The following is a 23,922-nucleotide window of genomic DNA, read 5'->3' on the forward strand; positions in this document are numbered from 1 at the left end:
CAACAATTGCACTTCCATCCTTACTACCAGACCTGAGTTAAACATCAACAGACACTGATTCATCAGGATGTGTTGTAAACCTGTTCTGCCTCTCTTCAACCAGGAGAAACGACAGATGGGATCAGTAAATCTGTGCATCGGGTCTTTGCTTCCATGCTTGGGGAAAATGAAGAGGACGAGGAGGAAGAAGAAGAAGAGGAGGAGGAGGAGGAGGAAGAAGATGAAGAAACCCCTGAGCAACCCACAGCAGGAGATGTTTTTGTATTGGAGATGGTTCTTAATCGAGAGACCAAGAAAATGATGAAAGCAAGTATTTTACATTTAAAAATCTTCATGTAGCCTGCATGATACCCTGGAGACACACTGAATAAATGTCTTCTGTAGCATCATTTTAGAGACATGATGCTCCGTTTTAAAACTTAACTGAAAATGTTATTCATGATGTCTCCTGATCTCCTTTAACTGTTTGATTTGTTTACATGTCTGTATATTTTAAAAGATTCCTGCGGGTCCCTGGGTTGGTTTGTTGAGTGCACTTTATGTAAGTTCTTATGTTAGACCTCAGTTCCTTTGTGGCACTGACACATGGGGCAGTCTAGTTTCTCCATTGATTATGGTAACTTGCTAGTTGTTGTAGTTCTTCCCAGGTGATGCCAGTGCACTTAATATTGTCTGTCACTGTCTTCTGCAAGTTCTTCCTTGGCCTTCTTCGCTTTCTCTTTCTTTCCTCAGGGACCCAATTCATTACTTGCTTAGTATATCTCCCAGCTTCCATATGGTGAACATGTCCCAACCATCTTCTTTCTTTGATAGTATTTTCTAACACATTCTGCTCAGACAGCTCCCTTACTCTCGCATTTGTTATTTTGTCCTTCCATGGATGTATGGTACCTTCCTCAGCCATCTGTGATGGGAAGCCTCAAGTTTCTAGGCACTCATCAGCCAAGTCTCTGCTCTATACAGTAGTGTGCTCTGTACAATCACATGATACAATCTAACCTTTGTGGAAACCTCTGTTTGACCAGATGTTGTTCATTCTTCCAAAAGTGGTGTTTGCGTTTCCTAATCCTGTCTGATTATCTTTATCATAGCCAATTTCAAATGTCTTCACATTCCCAAGATAGCAGAACTCTTTTCTCCCTGTTCAATTTCATTTTCATCCACATACACGTTTGCATCTGTTATCCCAGCTTCTTACCTTCATAATTTTGGTTTTCTCTGCATTTACTTTAATCCAATTGTTGCTGCCTCTTTTTTTAGCTCAGATGTAAGGGCAATTATTGCTTTACTAACTATGACATGGAACGGAATGTCATTAGCCAAGTTGCAGTCATGTCACTCCTCTCCACTAACCCATTTTATACCATCCATGGTGCCTTTTGTTACCTGCTTCATCACCCAGTTTGTTGCTAATGCAAGAGAACTGGTGATAACAGACACCCATGTCTTACCTCCAGTCACAATATTGAACTCCTAACCCAGGCTTCTATCTGATCTTGCTGCACATCTACTTTCATCATACAAACCCCTTATTATGTTGATCATCTTGTCTGGTAACCCATAGCTTCTTGCAATACTCCATAGGGTCTCTCTGTGGACACCATCCAATGCTATCTTAAAGTCAATAAAGTTAATTAAAATGGGTTTTTGGCAAGCAGTAGCATTTTCAGTGATTTTTATCTGTTCACAACATAATCTACTTGATCAGAATCCAGCCTGTTCTCATAATATTTCATCTGCTGCCTTTTTCATTGTAATCAGCATGCATTGTAGCCAATACTTTGCCCTGGATTGATAGCAGTATAATGCCTCTCCAGTTCTCACTGAATAAGAGCACCCTTTTTTTGGCAATGACACATTCATACCATCTTTGCAGTCTTGTGGCACTTGTTGTTTCATCCATATTTCATTACAGAGTTCTGTTGGCTGTTCAATCAGAATTTCACCCCCTGTCTTTAGAACCTCTGTTAAAGTCCATGAACCCCAGGAGCTTTCCCTTGTTTGAGGTCTGTGGTGGCTGCTTTGAGTTCATTGGATGTTATTGGTCCCTCTTCTATTTCTAACTTAGCATTGGCATTTCTCTCAAACCTGTCCATGAATATCAGCTCTAGACAATTAAATTTTAATGGAAAAGTTCTTTCCATCATCTGGTTTCATGATTTTCAACATTTGTCCATGAGAGTCCCTGAGGGGGTCTTTCACTGTTCCATAGAGTGGTTTGAAGTTTCCCTTTGTGCTGCTGCTTCTGCCTCTGTAGCCTTCTCCTGCATCCAAGCATTTCTAACTCAACTGCATCTTTTCTTTATTTCTTTGTTCTTTTTTCTGTATCTTGCATCCACTTCTGAAGTTCTGCTTGTCTTGTATTGTTCTTTTTTTGCCTTCAGAGCTTTCCACTTGTCAGTTGCTGCCCATGTTCCAGATGTAATCAATGCGTCTTACTTTTGCCCTCTTTGGTGGAACTGCTACTTCCTCTGCCATCTTGACTACAATTTTCTTCCAGTTTGACCATTTGTCTTCCAGACTTTCATCAGGCTTCTCCTGCAAAATACTGGAACAGTTGCTAAGTGCAATCTAACATCTGACCTGCATTTCTTTTGTCCTTGAACTTGTTTATTTTTGTTCATCTTACTAAAAAAATGAACATCATTCTGGGATGTATTAGTGGGACTGTTGTAAGTAAAACATGAAAAGTAAGTCTTCCACCCTACTGACTGCTGATAACATTTCAACTAGAGTATTGTGTCCAGTTCCTGGGCCCCAGCACTTTTGGAAACAGACAGACAAATTGGAGAAAGTCCATAGAAGAGCAATAAAAATGATTAAAAGTCTAGACAACATGATCTCTGAGGAAAGATTGAAAAAACTGAGCTTGTTTAGTCTGGAGAAGAGAAGACTGAGGAGGGACATAAGTCTTCAAGCATGGAAAAGGTTGTTGTAAAGAGGAGAGTGATAAATTCTCCTTATCCAGTGAGGATAGGACAAGAAGTATTGGGCTTAGATTGCAGCAAGGGAGATTTAGGAAAAACTTCCAAACTCAAAGGGTAGTTAAGCACCAGAACAAATTATGTAGGGAGGTTGAGGAATCTCCATCCTTGGAGGTTTTTAAGACTAGGTTAAACAAATACCTGTCAGGGATGGTCTAGATAACACTTAGTTCTGCCTCAGTGCAGAGGAGTGGACTAGATGATCTACTGAGGTCCCTTCGAGTCCTATGTTTCTATAATTCTATTATCCTATCTTCATGATCTTTTTGTGTTTAAATTATAACATGGCCACTAAAAGCTTATGATCTGATTCCCTAAAAGAAGATGCCCATCTCTTAGATATAGACCAGTGGTTCTTAACCTTTCCAAACTACTGTACCCCTGAAGCCTGAGTCCCACCCCCATGGGGCTGAGGCATGTAACTTAGTTTCATGGCGCCCCTGTGGCTCCAGGCAATTGCCTTTCTTGCCACCCCCAATACCAGTTCTGCCCTTGCGACCCCTCTAAACCCCCAGGTTAAGAAACACTGATATAGACACATGAACCTCTCTGTTTGACAGTCACATTTATCTGGTGATTTCCATGTGAGTTTGTTAATTCTCTTGGGCTGGAAGAGACTGCCTCCTATCTTTAGGATGTTTGTGTGACAGAGATTCAAGAGGCATCCCCGTTATCAGTTTGGATGCATGCCACTGCTGTGCCCATCACTTCTTCCCAGCCAGTAGCCTTGTTGCTGATTTGTGCATTGAAGTCACCTATCATCAACTTGATGTCATAGTTAGGCATGCCTTCCAATACTTGCTGCATCAGCTCATAGATTATCTCCTTATTTGCTGTCACCTGTTGTGATAAGTATGTATATTCCACGTGCCTATTCTTGTTATACATTTGGTCATCAGGAGTCAATGTAGTGAGATCTTAGCTTCCTTTGGCGGTCATTAAGATCTGTCATGCTTGGATTTTGAGCTTCACGTGCACCTACCATCTTCAAGTTTTGGTTTAACTGAATTGTTTTTGTTGCAGTAAGATTTCACCCAACTAAGTCACAAATCCAGCCACAGAGCTCTCCTCTTTAATCCCAGTTTGGAACTGCTCATAAAAGGGCACCTGGTTAAAGAATAGGGGAGTTATTTTTAGTTTTTCTATAACTGGATTTTAAACATTTGTAAATGGAATCGGGATGACACAGTAAAGCTACCAAAATTAGTTCAAACAGTTGTATCAGCACCAGTGGTACTGAAACAAATAATTTTAAAATATTTATATTTGTTTAACAGAAATTAATTACAGATCTGATTGATTCCTCTTGAATTTGGGCATAATAGAATAGGATCTGGCTTTTGACCAGTCCAAAAATAATTGGTCAATTGACTGGTCAAATAAAGCCCAAAATGATCAAATATTTTAGAACACTAATTTATTAGAACAGTAACAAAAAAGAGTAAGGCTTTATGATATTCAATAGGCTTAATCTTAGATACTTATGCCTAATTACAAAAAACAAGTTATTTGACTGAGTTATTTTAACTCAGAAAAATGCAAAACACAATGAAATGAAGTTCTTTTAAAAAAAAAAAAGAAAGAAAGAAAGAAAGAATAGCATCATGATATAATATAAAAGTTAGGCCACCACCTACATCAGGCATTTTTGCTAGAATATTTGACAACCTTTGACTATGCTCAAATAATAGATGGTCAATTTGACATTATTTGACTGGGCAGTTGATCAGTTTGCCAAGCCTATTAGGGTATCTTTATATATGTTTCTCTTATAATCTTTCAATTTAGGAGAAAAGGCCTCGCAGTAAACTTCCTAGAGCCCTGAGAGGTCTCATGGGAGAAGCCAACATTAGGTTTGCTCGAGGGGAACATGAGGAAGCTATACTGATGTGCATGGAAATCATAAGACAAGGTACTTCAGTATTTTGTGGGTGTGTGTGAGACTCTAGTATACCAGCCATCTAAAGGAAAATAAGAATTATATAGTATTTGTCAAGGAAACTTTAAACATTAACTGTTGCTTCATTTAGTATCAAATACTGCAGCATCAGGAACTGGTCTATTTATAAATGGTCATATCATTAATTTGGTATTAGGAATGTTCCTAGCTCATCTTCAAGCACTCTCTGTTGTTGTTTGTAAAAAGAAATTAAGACCCTGAATCTGCAAAGATTTATGCCTTGCATAGCTTTAAGTACTTAAATTCCATTAAGTTTGCAAAATTGGGGTCTAAATGGCTTTGTGGAAATAGTTTGCTGTGTGGATAAAACACTATATAAGGTTTTAGTAAGGTTTAGCCAATTTGTTTAATTACATGTAAGATGAACTGGGAGATTGTCAGAAAGTTTCTGCTATGTTCTAACAAATTAATTGAAAATTTAATATACTTCTAATGTGAATTATTTGCAGAAGCCTAAATTATTTTATTTCAAGTTGGTTAAAAGTGTAAAACTTAATGAGTGTTTTTGTCTTTAATAGCTCCTCTTGCTTATGAGCCATTTTCTACTCTCGCCATGATCTACGAAGACCAAGGTGATATGGAGAAATCATTGCAATTTGAGTTGATTGCAGCTCATTTAAACCCTAGTGACACAGAGGAGTGGGTTAGACTAGCAGAAATGTCACTAGAACAGGACAATATTAAACAGGCCATTTTTTGCTATTCAAAAGGTAATGTAATGATTTTTAATATTCCTTTGTACTTGTGGTTAATTTTATTTGGTAATATGATAATCATTTGCTTTGCTTTAGCTATCCAGTTCAGTTTTCTGTTCACTGAGATTGTGATAACATTGTTTAAAACTGATTTGATCTTTGTATGTAGGCATATTTATTCTGCAAGGTCTGAGAGTTTACTGTCAGACTTTCCTTCTTACTAGAAGTGTGTGTGTGCATTAAAAATCTATGGATGAATGAGCAACCCCTTTCATTGTGTTTTGGGAGAACATAACCCTAATAAACGTATATATCTGAAAGCGTTACATTAGTAGCTAATGTACATACTTAGATAAGTCTATTGGATTTTGAGTGTTATAGGAGACCTTTCCTCAGGCTGCAAAAAATGTTTTCTGTACTATTTTTCTTACCTTCTAAGATGATACTGACACTTGCCAAGGGCTTTGTCATGCATCATTCAGGTGGATAGTCAAGCAAGCATAGTGAATCCAAACTAATTTGTCTAAGCCAGTCGTTCTCAACCAGGGTACGCGTACTCCTGAGGGTACAGAGAGATCTTCCGGGGGTACATCAAGTCATCTAGATATTTAACTAGTTTTACAATGAGCTGCATAAAAAGCACTAGCAAAGTCAGTACAAACTAAAATTTCATGCAGAAAATGATTTTATACTGCTCTATGTATAATATACACTAAAATGTAAGTACAATATTTATATTCCAATTGGTTTATTTTATAATTATATGGTAAAAATGAGAAAGTAAGCAATTTTTCAGTAATAGCGTGCTGTGACACTTTTGTGTTTTTATGTCTGATTTTGTAAGCAAGTAGATTTTAAATGAGGTGAAACTTGTGGGTACTCAAGACTAATCAGACTCATGAAAAGGTTGAGAGCCACTGGTTTAATCTGTGTACATTACTGACTACTTTTTGTTATCGTTGTAGCTCTGAAGTATGACCCTACCAATGTGCGTTATCTGTGGGAGAGATCAAGCTTGTATGAGCAGATGGGGGAACATAAAATGGCAATGGATGGCTATAGACGTATCTTAAATCTACTTTCCCCTTTTGATGGAGAACGCTTTATGCAGTTGGCCAGGGACATGGCGAAGTAAGTTAGCTTTATCACAAACATGACTTGATTTTCAGGGTTGAAAGAAAACTGATTAATTTAATCTTATTCCCTTTGCCTCTTAGACATTCCCAATGATTTTTCTTCTTGTGACTTCTACATCCTTTAAAATAACGTTCTTTCTGCAGAATCTAGTTTATGTAGGCAGGAGCCATGCCTGAAATCAGGGATTGAAGCCTTTTCTGGACAGTTTTAATATATCCAATAATTGGCACTGAAATCAACAATTTGATTTATTCAGCAAGTCAGTTGACTGCTCTCTGCCTCAGTTTTCCAATATGTAAAATAGGCTATGAATAATTTACCTCATATCAGAGGCCCAACAAGGCTAATTCTTTAATAATTTAAAGCCCTTTGAGATCCTTGGATGAGAGGTGCCATATAAATGCGAATTAGTGTTGTAACAATATTAGAGTTTCAACTGAGAATACATTGTTAATACAATAAAACCTGCAAACTTGGTTACTGAAAAACAAAAGTAGGAGAAAACTTTTTAAAAACCCACTAAAATGCTAACATGTAAGAGAAAAATTAATTATAAAAATCAATCAAATGGAAAAAAAAAATTGCCCCAAGGTTGAAAAATCTGACCCTTTTCATCTAAATTTAAAAAAATAATTGATCAGCTCAAATAAAAATGCACGTAAGGAGGAAAAGACAAATGAAAAGGGCAAGGGAACATGTTCGAAATCTGTAGGATTTTTTTTTAGTGAGCCTTTTAGTTTACTTTAGTTTCATATTATGTTGAACATTGTGATAATTTTCACTAATATTTAGTATCTTACACCCATATTTTTATAGGAGTTATTATGAAGCAAATGATGTCACTTCTGCTATTGAGATAATGGAAGAAGCCTTTACTAAACATCAGAGCCTCATCTCCATGGAAGATATTAATATAGCTGCTGAACTATATATCTCCAACAAACAGTATGATAAAGCATTGGCGGTATGAGAATAAAATGCATTTGTGTCAGCTTTAACCATTCCATGCCCTTTAGGTGAAGAGATTATAGTATTGAAATTTTTAAACAATATAATATTTTCTATGTTGTGATAGTTCAGTAAATCAGATACGTTAATACTCATTACTCCAGTTTATCAATAAATTAGCATTGAAATCAAGTTATATTTATTAGGTAAGAGGCAACAGAAGATTTGAAGATTTTTTGAAACAGAAGATTGTATGTTGTTTTCTGAGGAAGATTTTAAAAATGTGATTTTCTTCTCCTTAGATGTATTGTTGTGAGTAGCCTGATGAAGCCAATGAGTCATGATCTGTGTGTCTGTGACACATCAGCACAGATCATTCATAGTTTAGGGTGAGACGGGACCATTTGATCATCTGTATGATCTATAACTATGTATTACAGGCCATAAAATTTCACCTAGTTACCCATTAAGTTATGCTTTAGTCATATCTCCCAGAAAAGCATCCAGAGTCGATCTGAAAACCTCAAAGGATGGGAAATACACCACTACCCTTGATAATTTAGTTCCAATGGTTAATCACTCTGACTACTAACAATTTGTGCCTTATTTCTAATTTGAATTTGTTTGGCTTCAGCTTCAAGCCATTCATTCTTTATATCTTTCCCCACTAAAGGAAAGCACTTTAGAACCTGTTATTTTTCCCCATAAAGGTACTTAACCACTGCAGTTAAGTCACCTCTTTTTTTTGATAAGCTAAATAGATTGAGTGCTTCATGTCTGACTGGTAAAGCATTTTTCAGTCACTTTTGTGGCTTTTTTCTTCACTTTCTCCAGTTTTTCAACATTCTTTTTAAAATGTGGAAACCAGAATTGTACCAATATAACAATATCAGTCTCATCTGTGCCATATACTGAGGTAAAATCACCTCCCTGCTCCTACTCACTTGGATCACTTTATGGATCACTTTAGCCAGAGCACTGCACTGGGAGCTCATGTTGAGTTGCTTGTCCACTGGGATGCCTAGATCCTTTTCAGAATCACTGCTGTCCAATATACAGTTCCACCTTCTGTCAATATGGCTTGCATTCTTTGTTTTTAAATGTATGGCCTTGACTATATTAAATGCATTTTGCTTGAATGGGCCTAATTTACCAAACAATCTAGATTGCTCTGTGAGATTGCCTTGTCCTCATTATTTATCATTCCCCAGTCTTTGTGTCATCCTCAAATTTTATCAGCAGTGATTTTACGTTTACTTTCAGGTTACTGATGACCTGTTCAAAAGCATTGGGCCTAATACAGATTCCTCACTTGAATCTCATTAGAAACACCCCCATTTGACAATGATTCCCCATTGACAAGCACTTTCCGAGATCTGAGCTATCCAGTTCTTAGTCCATTTAACATCTTTCATTGATGTTGTATAGTGCTAATTTTTTTATTCAGTGTCACGCAATACTAAGGCAAACACCTTGCAAAAGTTTTTAAGTATAGATCAGATCCTTTGTTGGTGAGATAAACTGTACCCTTCTTTCTAGCTCATTTTATAAAATGTATTAACATAGAGTATTCCCAAACTGTAGTCAGTGGACACTCCCTAGTGGTCTTTGGAGAGCTTAGCTGGTTATGTAGTGCTGGCTGCCCTTTTTCCAGCTACTAAATGGTGCTAAAAACATGTTAAATGCTTTTCTAATTTCAGTATTTACAATTATTATCAGGAATGTTGTTTGATCTCCAGTGTGTGGGGAGGTAGTCTAAGCAGTCAGAAATGGATGGATAGTTGGGTGCCAATTCAAACATTTTTAAGGTCAGCATAGACCATTATGATCATGTAATCTGACCTTCTGAATTTACACCTGCTTCAAGTTCAATAGCTGTGCTTGAACTAGAGCATATCTCTTAGAAAAACACCCAATCTTGATTTAAAAATTGCAAGTGGTGGAAAATCCACTGCAATCTTTGGTAAATTCTGATAGTTAATTACCCTCACTCTTAAACATTTGCACCTTTTTTCTAATTTAAATTTGACTAGCTTCAATTTTGAGCCATTGCATCTTGTTGTATCTTTCTCTGCTACATTGAAGAGCAATGTATCTATCAATGTATCTATCAAATTTCTGTTCCTCATGTAAGTTCTTATAGACTGTGATGAAATCACACCATAACCTTCTTGTTGATAAACTAAATAGATGGAGCTGAAGTCTTCTACTATAAGTCATGTTGTCCCATCCTTTAATAATTCTTGTGTCTCTTCTCTGATTCTCCAATTCTTCTTCGAGTGCTTGCTAATGTTGATTGCATTTCAGGTGTGTGTGCGCCCACGTGCACGGCTACCAGAATTTTTTTGCCTTAGCAGTATCCGTAGGGCTGGTGCCAGCACCCCCTAGAGCCCTGTACTGGTATATGAGGTGCTGCCTGCCCTGCGCCCCCCTCAGTTCCTTCTTCCCACCCATGATGGTTACTGGAACATTTTCTCTCTTGCAATCGTAAGTGCTCTAGATTGCCAAGCTAAATAGTTTTGTAGTGATTAAGTAATCATAGTCCCGTTAGGGACATTTGCCCGAGAAGCGGAGTACACCCTATTCCCTGGGCTTCAAACCGTGTGCAACCTGCTACAAACCCTTTTTTGTCAGCAATCCCCACGATATCTGCTGTAAGTACTTAGGAGAAGCACATAGAAAGGACAAGTGTCGGATTTGTAAGAGTTTCAGACCAAGAACAAAAAATGACCGGGATATCTGCCTGAAGGCCCTGCTCATGGAGGTGGTGCTGAGATTGGCCTCTGAACCACCCCATGTCAACTTGGTGCCAAGCATGTCTGCATCGGTACAGAGCACTCCACCAGCACCGGAACCTTCTTGATTCCGCTCAGTCTCTCCAGCTCTGAACAAGCGGCAGAAGCAGCACTCAGATAGAGGGCGCTCCACTGCCCTGAAGAACAGGAAAGCGGGGCTGGGCACAGGACCCATGCAGGGCTAGCTGCCCTCATTGGAGCAACAGGATCCAGCTTCCCCACCTGGGGCCCTGATCCCAATGAGGGAACCACCGCCAACACCAGGTAGTAGAAGAGGCCCTTTCCAGATTGTGGTGCTGTCCACACCGGAGGCACTTCAAGCAGCAAGGGACCTAATGGCCCTGCCACAACTTTTCACTCCTAGACACCCCTTGGTGCTAGAGCCAGTGAGGGCGCAGACCTCCAAAGGAAAGCCTGCAAGAGGTCTACCACAATGGGCACTGGAGAAGTGTCGCTCCCCTGAATCCTGGCACCAATAGTCATCATGGAGGGAATCCCCATCCTTGAGGTGCTGGTTCCTGAGAACCCATTCTTGATCTCCGGAACAAAGATGCTCATATCCAGAAGGGTAGTGCCAATCCCGGTCACCCCGGCACTGTTCCTCTTCTCTTCACTGGTCACCAGAGATACGGTACTGAGCACAGGACCCCGGCACGATCTTTGACACCTCGCTATTTGCCACATCGATTCTCACCCGATTGGCACTGCTCGTGAGAAACCCAGCACTGCTCTCCATCACTGCGGTACCACGCTCTGACACCACTCAGCAATCGAGTGAAAGCACCGTCAGCTCCACCATGGTCCCCAAGGGATGACCCCCTCTTCCTTGGACTCAGAAAGGGAACCCTCACTTAATCCCAGTCAACGCCCATCCAGGGCATAAATTCCAGCAGTGGGCCACGCGGTGGCAGACTGGCCACAGGGTCAATGGCCGATCAACTGGCTATATTGGAACCCGTGGAGGGCCCCTATGGCACTGGACCCTCTCTCCTATCAGTCATTTGGGAGACACTCCACAGTGTCAGCAGGCCAAGAAGAGAGTTAGGATTCAGCGTCCGACTCCGACTGTGAGGTTCAGGTCCTGGCTACCACCACTGCCCCCTTACAAGAAGGGGAGATATCACACCCTCCCCAGATCATACCGTCATCTTTGTCTTCCCCAGATGAGGTGGCTATGAGCTCAGGTTCCTGGATCCCGTTGGACGATTTCCGAGCCCACCAAGAGCTCCTCAGGAGGATGGCCTCCAACTTAGACCTGGAGACGGAGAAGCCCAGGGACAACCTGTATTGGATGTACTCAGTGTACTGGAAGCCGTGGCACCGGTCCAGCTCGTGCTGCTAGTACATGAAAGAGGCCTTAAGGTGGTCAAGGCCCTGTGGCAAACACCATCTTCATTGCCACCAACCTCAAAGAGGGCCAAGAAGAAATATTATATCCTGGCCAAGGGGTTTGAATATCTCTTTTCGCACCTGGCCCCTGGGTCCTTAGTGATGGCAGCTGCAAATGAGTGGGACAGACAGGGTCAGATGAGCTTCACCCCCAAAAATAAAGACTCCAAAAAGCTGGGCCTGTTTGGGAGAAAAAATTATTCTACGGCCAGCCTTCAATTTTGAATTTCTAACCAGCTGGTATTGCTGGGAAGATATAATATTTGGAACTCCCTGTCGAAGTGTAAAGACTTGTTGCCTCAGGAGTTGGGGCAGGACTTTGTTGCTATCCTAGAAGAGGGCAAAGCAGTAGCCAGAGTCATCTTGCAGATATCATTGGATGCTGCAGATTCAGTCACAAGATCAGTGGCTTCTGCAGTCTCTATGCATCAATGTTCCTGGCTGCAATCATCAGGATTGTCCCAAGAAGTACAGTAATCTAACCAGGACCTTCCCTTTGAAGGCAACACTCCCCTCTCAGAGCAGACCAATACCAAACTCCAGGGCCTTAAAGACTCCAGGGCCACCTTACACTCACTGGGCCTTTACACACCACAGGCCTCCAGGAAACAGTTTTGCCCTCAACACCAATAGCCTACATGGTCGGGTCCATCACGATACGGCCCCTGCAAGGAAAAGAAAGACAGAAGCTTTAAGCATCATTGCCCAGGCCCTACTTCTACTGTGACTCAACCAGGCCCTTCACACTACTCAAGCGGGCAGCATCAGCTGTTGAGGGTGAGCTTGAGGATGGCGTTCCAGTTCCACTCGAGGATCCAACCCTTCCCCCTTCCTTCCCTCTCCCTCTTCAGGGAACCCTCTCATGAGCAACATCTCATTTGGGAGGTGCAGGCCCTCCTAAGAGTAGGGGCCATAAAAGAGGTTTCCCCAAACATGAAGGGGAAAGGGTTTTATTCCCAGACCTATTTTGGACCAGCATCGCCTCAACAAATATCTCAAGAGCCTGAAGTTCCACATGGTCTCCCTAGCCTCTTATCATTGCTTCCTTGGATCCAGGGGACTGATACACCACCCTCAACTTATGAGATGCATACTTTCACATCTCAATTTTCTCTGACCACAGGAAATTCCTCCAGTTTGTGGTGAGCAGAATCCATTATCAGTTTACGGCACTCCTCTTGGGCTTCTCATCTGCCACAAGGGTATTCACAAAATGCATATTGGTAGTAGCTGCTTACCTGAGACATCAGGGTGTACAGATTTTTCCCTACCTGGACAATTGGCTCATCAAGGGCAGGTCATAGGCTCAGGTCTGCTGCAGTCTGGACCTGGTAATCACTACCTGTCGATGACTGGGCTTACTGATAAACGAGCAAAATTCCACCCTATTTCCAGTCCAGTGAATAGAGTTAATCGGAGTGGTCCTAGACTACAGACAGGCTAGGGCCTTTCTCCCAGCACCCCAGTTTCAGGCCATGTCATATCTCATTAGGCACATCCAGGCCTGCCCTCTCACCAGGGCACAAACGTGCCTCAAGCTGTTGGGTCACATGGCGGCCTGCACTTATGTAGTAGGCCATGCGTGCCTACACCTCAGACTCCTTCAGTGGTGGCTGAACTCAGTGTATACACCGAGCAGATACAGTTTAGACCTTGTGGTCACAATACCAACCCACATTCAGTCTTCCCTGAACTGGTGGATGAATCCCCCCACTTAGTGATGAAGGGCATTCTTTTTGAGCAGTTAGCCCCCTCGGTGACTCTGGTCTCTGATGCTTCATATTATGGGCGGGGGGCCCACATCAGTGATCTCAGTACTCAGGGAACCTAGTCTCAGGAGGACCGCAGCCTCCACATAAACATCAGAGAACTCCAGGCTATATGACTAGCTTGCCAGGTGTTCCTCTCCTATCTGGCAGGCAGAGTAGTCCAGATTCTAACAGACAACACCATCACTATGTTCCTTATCAACAAGCAAAGCGGCGCCCACTCATCAGTTCTGTGCCAGGAGGCCCTGCATTTATGGAACCTCGCCATATGGAACAACTTTCATGTCATGGCTTCTCATCTCCTGGGCACCAGGAACACGCTGGTGGACCTTCTCAGCAGGTTCTTCTCGTCTCACTATGTGTGGTCTCTCCATGCAGAGATCGCTGGCGTAATCTTCTGAAGATGGGGAACTCCCCAAGTGAACCTCTTTGCATCCACCCACTTCTGCTCAATCTGTGGTCTCAACAAGGGCTCCTTGTCCTATGCCTTTCTTCTCCCGTGGACAGGAGGCACTCATGTACGCCTTCCTGCTGATACCTCTGATTCACAAGGTGCTAATAAAGATCAAGTGCAACAAGGAGACTGTGACCCTAATAGCTCCAGCATGGCTGCATTAACATTAGTTCGGCACGCTACCAGAGATGTTGACCGAACCACGGCCAGCTCCTGCATCCGAGCCTAGCGTCCCTGCACCTGATGGCATGGCAGCTGCCTGGCAGAATGCAGAAGAGCAGGAGTGTTGGGCTCAGGTACAGCAAGTATTGCTGGGCAACAGAAAATCATCCACCAGAACAACATATCTGGCCATGTGGGAGAAGTTCTCCAGCTGGGCCTCCAGGCATAATACCTCACCTTTCAGGGTGCCAGTTCAGTCTATTCTGGACTATTTGCTGCATCTCAAACACCAAGGTTGGGCCCTCTCATTGTTAAAGGTCCATTTAGCAGCCATCTCAGCCTTTCACCCCCCGATCTAAAATAAATTTTTGCCCACGACATGATGGGCAGGTTTCTGAAAGGACTGGAGAGGCTTTATCCACAGGCCAGGGACTCGATACCCCCCTGGAATCTGAACCTAGTACTAGCAAGGCTCACGGGGCCCCCCCTTTGAACCTGCTGATCCTCTGCTGCCCATTGCTGATCCTCTCCAAAGTGGCCTTCTTAGTGGCAATTACCTCCTCACGGAGGGTTTCTGAGATTAGAGCGCTCACCTCAGATCCTCTGTATATGATGTTCTACAAGGACAAGGTTTAACTGCAACCTCACCCAGCCTTTCTACCAAAGGTGGTGTCACAGTTTCACAATAATCAGGACATACTTTCCCCGGTGTTCTTTCCTAAGCACACAGTTCTCACAAGGAAAGTAGATGGAACACTGTGGACGTAAGGTGGGCCTTGGCCTTCTACACTGACAGAACTAAACCTTACTGCAAATCCTCCGTTCTTTGTTGCATTACCACAAAGGATGAAGGGTCAACTGGTGTCTTCACAAAGTATTTCCTCTCTGATTACCTCTTGCCTGAGGTTCTGTTATGAACAGGCAATTGTTCCTCCACTGGCGATTGTCACAGCACATTTGACCAGAGCTCAGGCCACATCTAAAGCCTTTCTGGCCCAAGTGCCAATTCAGGGTAGCTGCAGGGCACCTACCTGGTTATCGGTTCACATCTTTGTGACCCATTATGCTATCATCCAGCAAGTTCGAGATGATGCCAGCTTTGGCAGAGCAGTGCTACGGATGGCACAGCCATGAACTTCGAGCCCACTTCCAGTGATGCTCTTGTCAGTCACCTAAAATGGAATGAACATGAGCAAGCACTTGAAGAAAAAAGGATGTTACTACTCTTCCCTAACTGTTGTTCTTTGAGATGTGTTGCTCATGTCCATTCCATGACCCATCCCTGCCGTCCGAGTCGATGGTAAGAAGGAACTGAGGGGGGGTGCACGACCGGTGGCACCTCATATACCCGTGCATGAGCGCAGGGCTCGAGGGGGCTCTGGCCCTATGGATACTACTAAGGCAAAAAAATTCTGGTAGCTGTGCATGTGGGCGTGCACACACCTAAAATGGAATGGACATGAGCAACACATCTCGAAGAATAACAGTTACGGAAGGTTACAATCTTTGTTCAACATCTTTGAATTGTGGACACCAGAGCTGGACACACTATTCCAATAGCAGTCACATCAGTGCCAAATACAGAAATAATACAATCTAATCCATTTGATAGTCCCATTTATACATTCAAGGATCAGATTAGCCTTTTTGGCCACAGTCTCACACTAGGAACTCATGGTCAGCTGATTATCCACCATGCCCCCCAGAGTCACTGGTCACTGTTTCCTAAAATAGAGTCCCCCATCCTGTAAGCATGGGCTGCATTATTTTTTCTAGATATATGTATGACTTAGATATGGCCTTATTGAAACACACATTGTTTGCTTGTGCCAGTTTACCAGGCTATGCAGATTGCTCTGTATCAGTGATCTGTCCTCTTCATTATTTACCACTCCCCCATTCGTTGTGTCACCTGAAACTTTATCATTGATTTAAAAAAAATTTTTTTTTTAAATTCTGTGTCAGCGATAAACATGTTAAATAGTGGTGGGCCAAAGCTCTGCAATCCTACAAACACACCAGCTTGATCATGATTCCCTGTTTAGAGTTACATCGTGACACTTGTCAGGTAGCCAGTTTTTAATCCATTTGGTGTTGATTTTTCATCATTCTAATTTATTAATCAAGATATTGTGCCATACTAAGTCAGTGCCTTATGGAAGTCTAAGTATATTGCAGTAAAGACAGTCTCTGTATTAAGATGTGATCCAGACTCTGGAAAAAAAATTGAAAAAACCCTATATTAACTTTCCACATGAGTTACTCTGTCAGTGACCATGTTGTGAAACTGTTTACCTAAAAGTTATTTTAAGGGGCTTGTTTTCTTTTTTCTAACAGGACATGAATTGTTCTTCCATTTTTAGGTTATTACGGATTTTTCAGGAATTGTAGTTTCAAAGAAAGTGACTGAACAAGGTCCTTCTGAGGAGAATAAAGGTAACTGGCTAACAAGCAGCTACTAGGATACCATTGTTAGTGTTATATACCATCTTCCTTGTAATGCATCTTCTTATGATCTATTCAGTACTTCTAGATTTTTCTTTAAAAGTTCTTCATTGTTGTGTTGAGTCACACCTGGTCCATGAAACTTTTTATAGTAAATTAATTTTACCCATGAAAGTCAGATGGCCACTTTGATGTGGTAACTCATCAAATCCATGGACTGTTGTCTAGGATATAGTATAATAGGAGGCTATTTAAATTGCTAAAACTCCCACTGAGTTTTCAGATCATACAATTTACTTCTCTTAGAAAAATAGCTTTTTGAAAAACCCTCATCAATTGAATAGCATCTTGACTCAAATATCTGTCTTTAAACTAAATGAGATAAAACTAATTATGTTCTTTATAACCCTACCTGTGCAATTACAAATTCAAATCTCTTGGTTTATGCAGATGTGTAAATACTAGTTTGGGCTCGTGGCTTGAATTAAATGTGGCATTCTTCTGGAAATTTGCTTCCATATGAAAGCCATTGCTTGGTTCTGAAAATGTTTGTCTGCTATATTTTTAAGTGGTTTGTCAAGCTGAAAAAATGTTTTAAAAAAAGCGCTAGTATGGGCCAATAGTATTTGTCTGTGGCTGACCAATTGGTTTAGCAGTCAAGTCCAAACCCAGTGCTAATATAAGACCTGGTCTTGCACTCTTTTTTCAGGCAAAACTCCTGACAAATCTTTTCACTATTAACCATAAATGAGAGCAAAACTATCATGAATCAAAAAATAAATGTAGTTTATTATATCATGCCAAATTGCATAGTTATTAGGACAAGCCAGACAATCCACCAGGAACATGCTTTCCCTCTGTGACGTTCCCCTAGTGTAATCTGGACTGGTGAATCTCTGTGTCGCCCCAATCCCCCACTCTTGGAGCCTGTATTTCTCTGCCTTGCTGTGAGAACTATCACTTCTGGGCTGTTCCTGCACAGCCTCTAGCAAGCAAGTTGATCACAACTCAGTGAGTGAGTGCTTCTAGCCAGCCACTCTTTGTATTATGCAACAGAATGACCCCAGTCATACCCCCAATCCCAGATGCAACCCTAGGAATCTCTGTTTTACAATGTTCAGTGCTGCCCATTGAACAATGCAAGCTCATATAGGTTCGTCAATTTAACAAAAAAATTGATATACACCAGTCTTGTTACTCCCAGTATAGTCTCTCACATTTCAAACCAAATGCACTGCTTTAGATTAAAAAAAAAAAAAAAAAAAAATGTATTAACTACAGAAGGATGTTAAGTGATTATAAATCAAAAGATAAGTCAGATTTGTTCAAGAGAAAGCAAAAGGCAAAACACATTCTAAACTAAGCTTAACACTTTCAGCAACCTTACAAACTTAGTTGATTCTCACCACAGGCTGGCTGTTTTCCCTTCAGCCAGGCTCTCCCCTTTGGTCAGCACTTCAGTTGCTTGGTGGTGATTGTAGATGGAGGTGGAAGAGAGAGCATGGCAAATGTCTCCTCTTTTAAAAATGTTCCTTCTCCCCTTTGGGGCTTCCCCCTTCCTCTCCCCTCCCCCAGGTCAGGTGACAAACAATGTCCTTACATGGACTCATCCATGTCCTTAGTCTGTGAGCATCACCTCCCCGTGATTCTAAGTTGCATTGGGGAAGGGAGGTGACTCACTTGAGATGATCCCCGCCCTGGATGCCCAGGCCAGTCCTTTGCTTCTGTAATGCTGAGCTGGGTTTATTTTATACACGTCTTAATGAGGTGCGAACTGCCCCTCCGCTCCTGGAAAGTTTTGCCTGAATATGTTTTAAGCAGTGAGGACACATCTTTGGGTTGTTACATTGTGGAGCCTCATAACCATACACATGACATTGCAACAAACATACTACTATAACAATAATGCTCAGTCTATCATGAGCATTATTATTATTATCATGAGCATAAAAACATCTTGCATGACATACTTTGCATTAAACAGTACATAATTACACTATAAAAGTGATCATGGGGGTGCAGTGTCACACCGTCTTTCTCATCTCTACTTTTTAAATCATTTGTCACTGTGCTACCTTTTGAAAAGAGAGCGTACTTTTCAGAAGTTAACAAAAAGTTTACTAATCAAAGATAGACTCCAAATTAAATAGTTTCAGATTCACTGAAAACTGCTAATGAGTTTAATTTGTTTTTTGTTTCCTTTCATATATGAACAATGTAGTGGCTGTTGTGGAAATTCAGGAGAGTAAAGTGGCGGTGATTGACTACCAAGATTTTCCTGCTGAATCCAGCACTGTTCGTAAGGAATTTAATTCTGAATCTAGTGTAAATGTGCAACCTGATCATGGTTGGGATGCAGCTTTTGAAAGTGTGAGCAACAGTAAAGGTTTTTGACAGCAGGGATGTTGGATTTATTCTAGAAAAGACTCTTGATCTGTCTTGCTTCCTTAGTTGAAAATTACTGCCTCTTACCCAGTCCACCTTCACATTTTAAAAACACCCAATTTCCAGAGATTATCCACTTTGAAACTGTTCTGTTTTTAATTATTTTCAAAATTTATCAGCAACTGCATAATGATAATTATTATATGTGGCGTGTATATAGTGCTTTATTTGTTCAAAGAAATGTATAGACATTGACTAATTAATCCTCACAACTGTGATCTATAGGACCTGGAGGTATGTATTGTGAGTGGTTATATATTAGAAGTGAAAGGGAGTTTGTTGTAGACCTGAGGAGTCTGTGAATGTGTTTGGGGCTTATGTTGATTGATGGTAAGGCATGTTGGGTTGATTTGGTTGATAGTAGTGGTGAGTTCTTTGACTTTTAGTGATTGTGTTTACAGGAAGTACATTTGAGCAACTGTAAACCTAAATTAGTGAACTTTTAGTGTGGATTTTTATAAGATTTAATAGTTAGTTATTGAGCGTAACTCCTTTGACATGTACAATACAATTGCTACTCTCTCCTTATTGCATTCTTTGTAGGTATTATTTAGGGAGCTCTGTACATGTATGCTGTGTGTGTGTTACAAAATACAGAAAGAGTCAGATCCCTGTTCTATAGGGGAGTAGTTCTCATCCAGGGGCATGTGCAGTCTTCCAGCGGGGTATGTCCACTAGATATTGACTAATTTTACAACAGGCTACATAAAAAGCACTAGTGAAGTCAGTACAAACTAAAATTTATACTACTTTTATATACTATACAATTAAATGTAAGTACAAAATTTACATTTCAATTGATTTATTTTATAATTGTATGGTAAAAATGAGAAAGCAAGCAATTTTTCAGTAATGTGCTGTGACACTTTTGTATCTTTATAAGCATATAGTTTTTAAGTGAGGTGAAACTTGGGGTATGCAAGACAAATCAGCCTCCTGAAAGGGAGGGGGTACAGTAGTCTGGAAAAATTGGGAACCACTGCTATAGGGTTTATAGTCTAATGGAGAAAAGTAGCATATGCAGGACAATTCACATGCTAGTAAAGGAGCTGGGGACACTGTTGAGTAGGTCAATATAGGAAGGCTTTGTGAAGGAGGAGATGGAAGGCAGCAAGGACTCAATTCCCTGTGATGCTGAATATCTCCTGCTAGGTGGAGAGCATCTTCAACTACTGCTGAAGTCAGTAAAAATTGATGGCACTTAGTGCTTTGCAGGATAAGGTGCTTAGGTCGCAGGGAGTAGGAAGTTGCTTCAAACATCAAGGAAGGCAAGAAACAATAGAAAGATTTCCATTGACTTTTGTGGAACTGAATCAGGCCCAGAGATAGAGTGTGGAGGAGTGTAACGAGCAAGATAGTATAATAGAAAGGGTGTTGAGGATGTGATGTCATTGTTAAAAGCTGTGGGTTCAGAACTAAGAATTGTCTTTTTATAGCTGAAGATAAAGTTAGCTGCTCTATACCTGATGGAGTTCCGATAGACATCACGGTAAAACTGATGGTGTGCTTGGTTCACCTGAACATCCTAGAGCCACTCAATGTAAGTAGAAATTAATACAGAGATAAATTGGGGTAATTTTGGTAAATAATGTAATGAGTTATTGTTCTCACCTTCTCATGGCTGAGGACTTCAGTTTGATAGTGCTTTTTTTTTTTTTTTTTAACTGCTAATTTTCCAAAAATGGCCACAAAGCTAGGAAGCACAATAGCACTACAGGAGGCATGTGGGATGGATTTTAAAAATCATAACTGTAATGTAGTATCAAGAACTCTCACATCCTGATGGAGCCCTTCACAAGGATATTTGGATGTGAAGTTTGCCTTTCCCCTACCAGAACCAAAATAACATCATTCTTTTAGGAACTCATCCTGAAATTCTAATCTAATTTTTTCCCTTTGAAATCACATAAAACGAAGAGTTCAAGTTTCAGGATGGACCATCTATGCACATTGTTTTAGATGTTGAATATAAAATGTAAATATTCCAAATGTTCCTATATAAAATGTGTTAGTACTATAATTGTTTATGTATCTGGCTGGTCTAAGAATTTCATTTTCACTTGTTTTTTGGGAAAGCCTCTTTTGACTACTCTAGTGGAGCAAAATCCAGAGGACATGGGGGACTTGTACCTAGATGTTGCAGAGGCGTTTCTGGATGTTGGAGAATACAATTCAGCACTACCTCTCTTGAGTGCCCTAGTCTGTTCTGAAAGATATAACTTGGCTGTAGTTTGGCTCCGGCATGCAGGTAACAACATTGCAAAACTGCTTAATGCTTCTGACTGAACAGTAGAAACTCACGTCCATATGATGCTAATAACCTTCTGGTGACATTAGTGCTTAAAGGCCTAGCACTGAAAGGTGCTTGTGCGGTGTTGAGCACCATCATCTCCCATTGACCTCTTAGGCCATTAATTAAGAATGTCTGAACATCGGATAGCGAGTTCATATGATAAATTGTCATAAGTGTCTCCCATACAGTAGTTACGGTTAGAGAGTATAACATTTATCCTTGTGCTGGAAGGCTTTCTTTTGTGGTAGGTCTTCCTCAAGCATGTCCAAAAATATTCAGATAGATTGAAACAATTTCAGAATAAAATGTTTAGTTTTAGCTATGAGTGCCATTATTCAACTTTCTGTTTACGCGGTGATTGCTGAAAATTTTTTTTTCTCTTAAGATTCTGCAGATTTAATGACAGTTATTCCTCATGGCACAAAATACTGTATTGTGTGTTCCTATTTTAGTAATATGTGCTCGGTGTAATTCTATTTGTAGTTCTATGAGCACAACAAAAAACTGTGTGTGGTACAGAACTAGTCTGGTTTGTATGCAAATAGGTACAGTCCCACTTCTGCCATATAAGCATATTGTATTTGTTGGTGTTTATTTCTAGAGTGCCTAAAAGCCTTGGGATATATGGAGCGTGCTGCAGAGAGCTATGCCAAAGTTGTTGACCTTGCCCCGTTGCATTTGGATGCAAGAATTTCACTTTCTACACTTCAGCAGCAGCTGGGCCGGCCTGAGAAAGCTTTGGAGGCTCTGGAACCAATGTATGATCCAGATACACTGGCACAAGATGCTAATGCTGCCCAGCAGGTAGGTGTAATGCTATATAATGTGATTTTCCTCTTCTTCTGTCTTGGCTCTTTTGTCCTCAGTTTTAGTGTACATGATTCTGTTATGGCAATACATTACTTTTAAATTAATTTTTTTGGTAAATTTCCTCCATGGCATTTAAAGTGATTTTGTATACTCTCTAAACAAATCTTGTAATTTTAATGCCAGTAAAAAATGCCAGCTTGACAATACTGGAGACTGAGGTCCATTTATCTACAACACAGGTCACCAGGAGGGTTGTGGTGAAAAGTTCCCTTCTGTGCACTAGGGACAACAGGATATCTCATTCTACATGTCTATTTAATCCTTGCTCCCAGGATCCGAATTCTGTCTCTGATTTTTTTAAGTGATGCATCCTGTCCACTAGGAACTGGACTAAAGACCAGTCACTTCACATCAGCTGTCCAACAGCCATCAGATGTTAACTTTAATCACTACTGATCTGATTGTAAGTGGCGACATAGTTGATAGGTTCTGTATCCCATTTCCATTAGCTCCCCCATCAAATAAGATCTATACAGATTTTCTACTAAATTTAAATGAAACAAAACAACTATTACTTGAGGGAAGTTTTGATTGTCCTATGTGGTCATTAAGATTTTACTGCAGTTTTCTAAAGATTGTTTTCTTCTTTCTTGGTAATAATATTGTACTAGCAGCCGGAAAAGGTAATGTTTATAAAAATACTAAGTGTAGCTAGTGGTAGTTTATGACTTAATTAACTCTGCTCAACGTTCTCTAGGAATTAAAGTTACTGCTCCATCGTTCAACGCTGTTGTATTCTCAAGGCAAAATGTATGGTTATGTGGACACTTTACTCACCATGCTAGCAATGCTATTGAAGGTAAGTTAATTCTTGTAGCCAAGCTTCACTGGGTGGGACAGACGTGGCCTGCTGAAGTCCAAGGACAAATGTAAATATATAGAAATAAGAAAACTGAATGGAAAATAATTGTAAACTGATGTCTTATATATGAAATATCATCATTTAATATGCTTGTATCATCAGCTGGTACACCTGAGTCTCTCAGAGGTGCCCTCATCAAAGCCACTTTTGAGAATTGGGTCATTAATTTGTAATAAAAACAATACTCTGTTCTGTATAACCAGAACTTTTATTGTATACATTGAACTACTGATGTGCCTTCTTTACAGATACTGCCTATTTGTACATGACTGTTTTTATTGGTATTTTCTCACAATTATCTGCATATATTACGTTAAATGAAATGTACACTGTGGTCTTTACTGGATGATTTCAAGATTATTTCAAGTTCTGCATTATTCCTGAGTCTTCATAAAACAATCAGAACAGAGAATCACTTTTTAATCTTTGTGGTAGACAGTATTGTGCTTCATGTATAGCAACTGTAAATTACAGATCTTCCTGTAAACACCAGCCATGTAAATAAGATGATTTAAACTGAAATTATTTAAATAATTTTCCTTTGAAGTTCTTGCCCATTTCATAACAAAATTTAATTTTAGATAGAATTTGCTTAATTTGCAAATGTAGTGGTGTTGCTTTTTGTTTTTGTTTTGGGTTTTATTATATTCAGAGTTCCATTTGCTCAAAATTGTTACAGTTTGGGATCACACTCACTGTACCAACTGGATAGTT

At 40.4% G+C, this 23,922-nt stretch overlaps 1 protein-coding gene across 1 annotated transcript in view; it reads left to right on the forward strand.

Annotated features, from left to right (window-relative positions):
* The window catches only part of GTF3C3 (general transcription factor IIIC subunit 3), a 38,827-nt gene that overhangs the window by 4,788 nt on the left and 10,117 nt on the right, over positions 1-23,922 (forward strand). Inside the window, exons 3-13 of the mRNA XM_067548977.1 lie at positions 104-306; positions 4,773-4,896; positions 5,463-5,654; positions 6,605-6,770; positions 7,593-7,740; positions 16,657-16,729; positions 18,960-19,037; positions 20,620-20,723; positions 21,260-21,431; positions 22,078-22,280; positions 23,044-23,145. Coding sequence (XP_067405078.1) covers positions 104-306; positions 4,773-4,896; positions 5,463-5,654; positions 6,605-6,770; positions 7,593-7,740; positions 16,657-16,729; positions 18,960-19,037; positions 20,620-20,723; positions 21,260-21,431; positions 22,078-22,280; positions 23,044-23,145 — 1,565 coding nt within the window. The remainder of the gene's footprint in view (positions 1-103; positions 307-4,772; positions 4,897-5,462; positions 5,655-6,604; positions 6,771-7,592; positions 7,741-16,656; positions 16,730-18,959; positions 19,038-20,619; positions 20,724-21,259; positions 21,432-22,077; positions 22,281-23,043; positions 23,146-23,922) is intronic.

This window comes from Emydura macquarii, unplaced genomic scaffold (genome assembly GCF_026122565.2).
Source record: "Emydura macquarii macquarii isolate MOO-44397 ecotype Brisbane River unplaced genomic scaffold, CSIRO-AGI_Emac_v2 contig_1253, whole genome shotgun sequence".
Taxonomy (NCBI): Eukaryota; Metazoa; Chordata; order Testudines; family Chelidae; genus Emydura; species Emydura macquarii.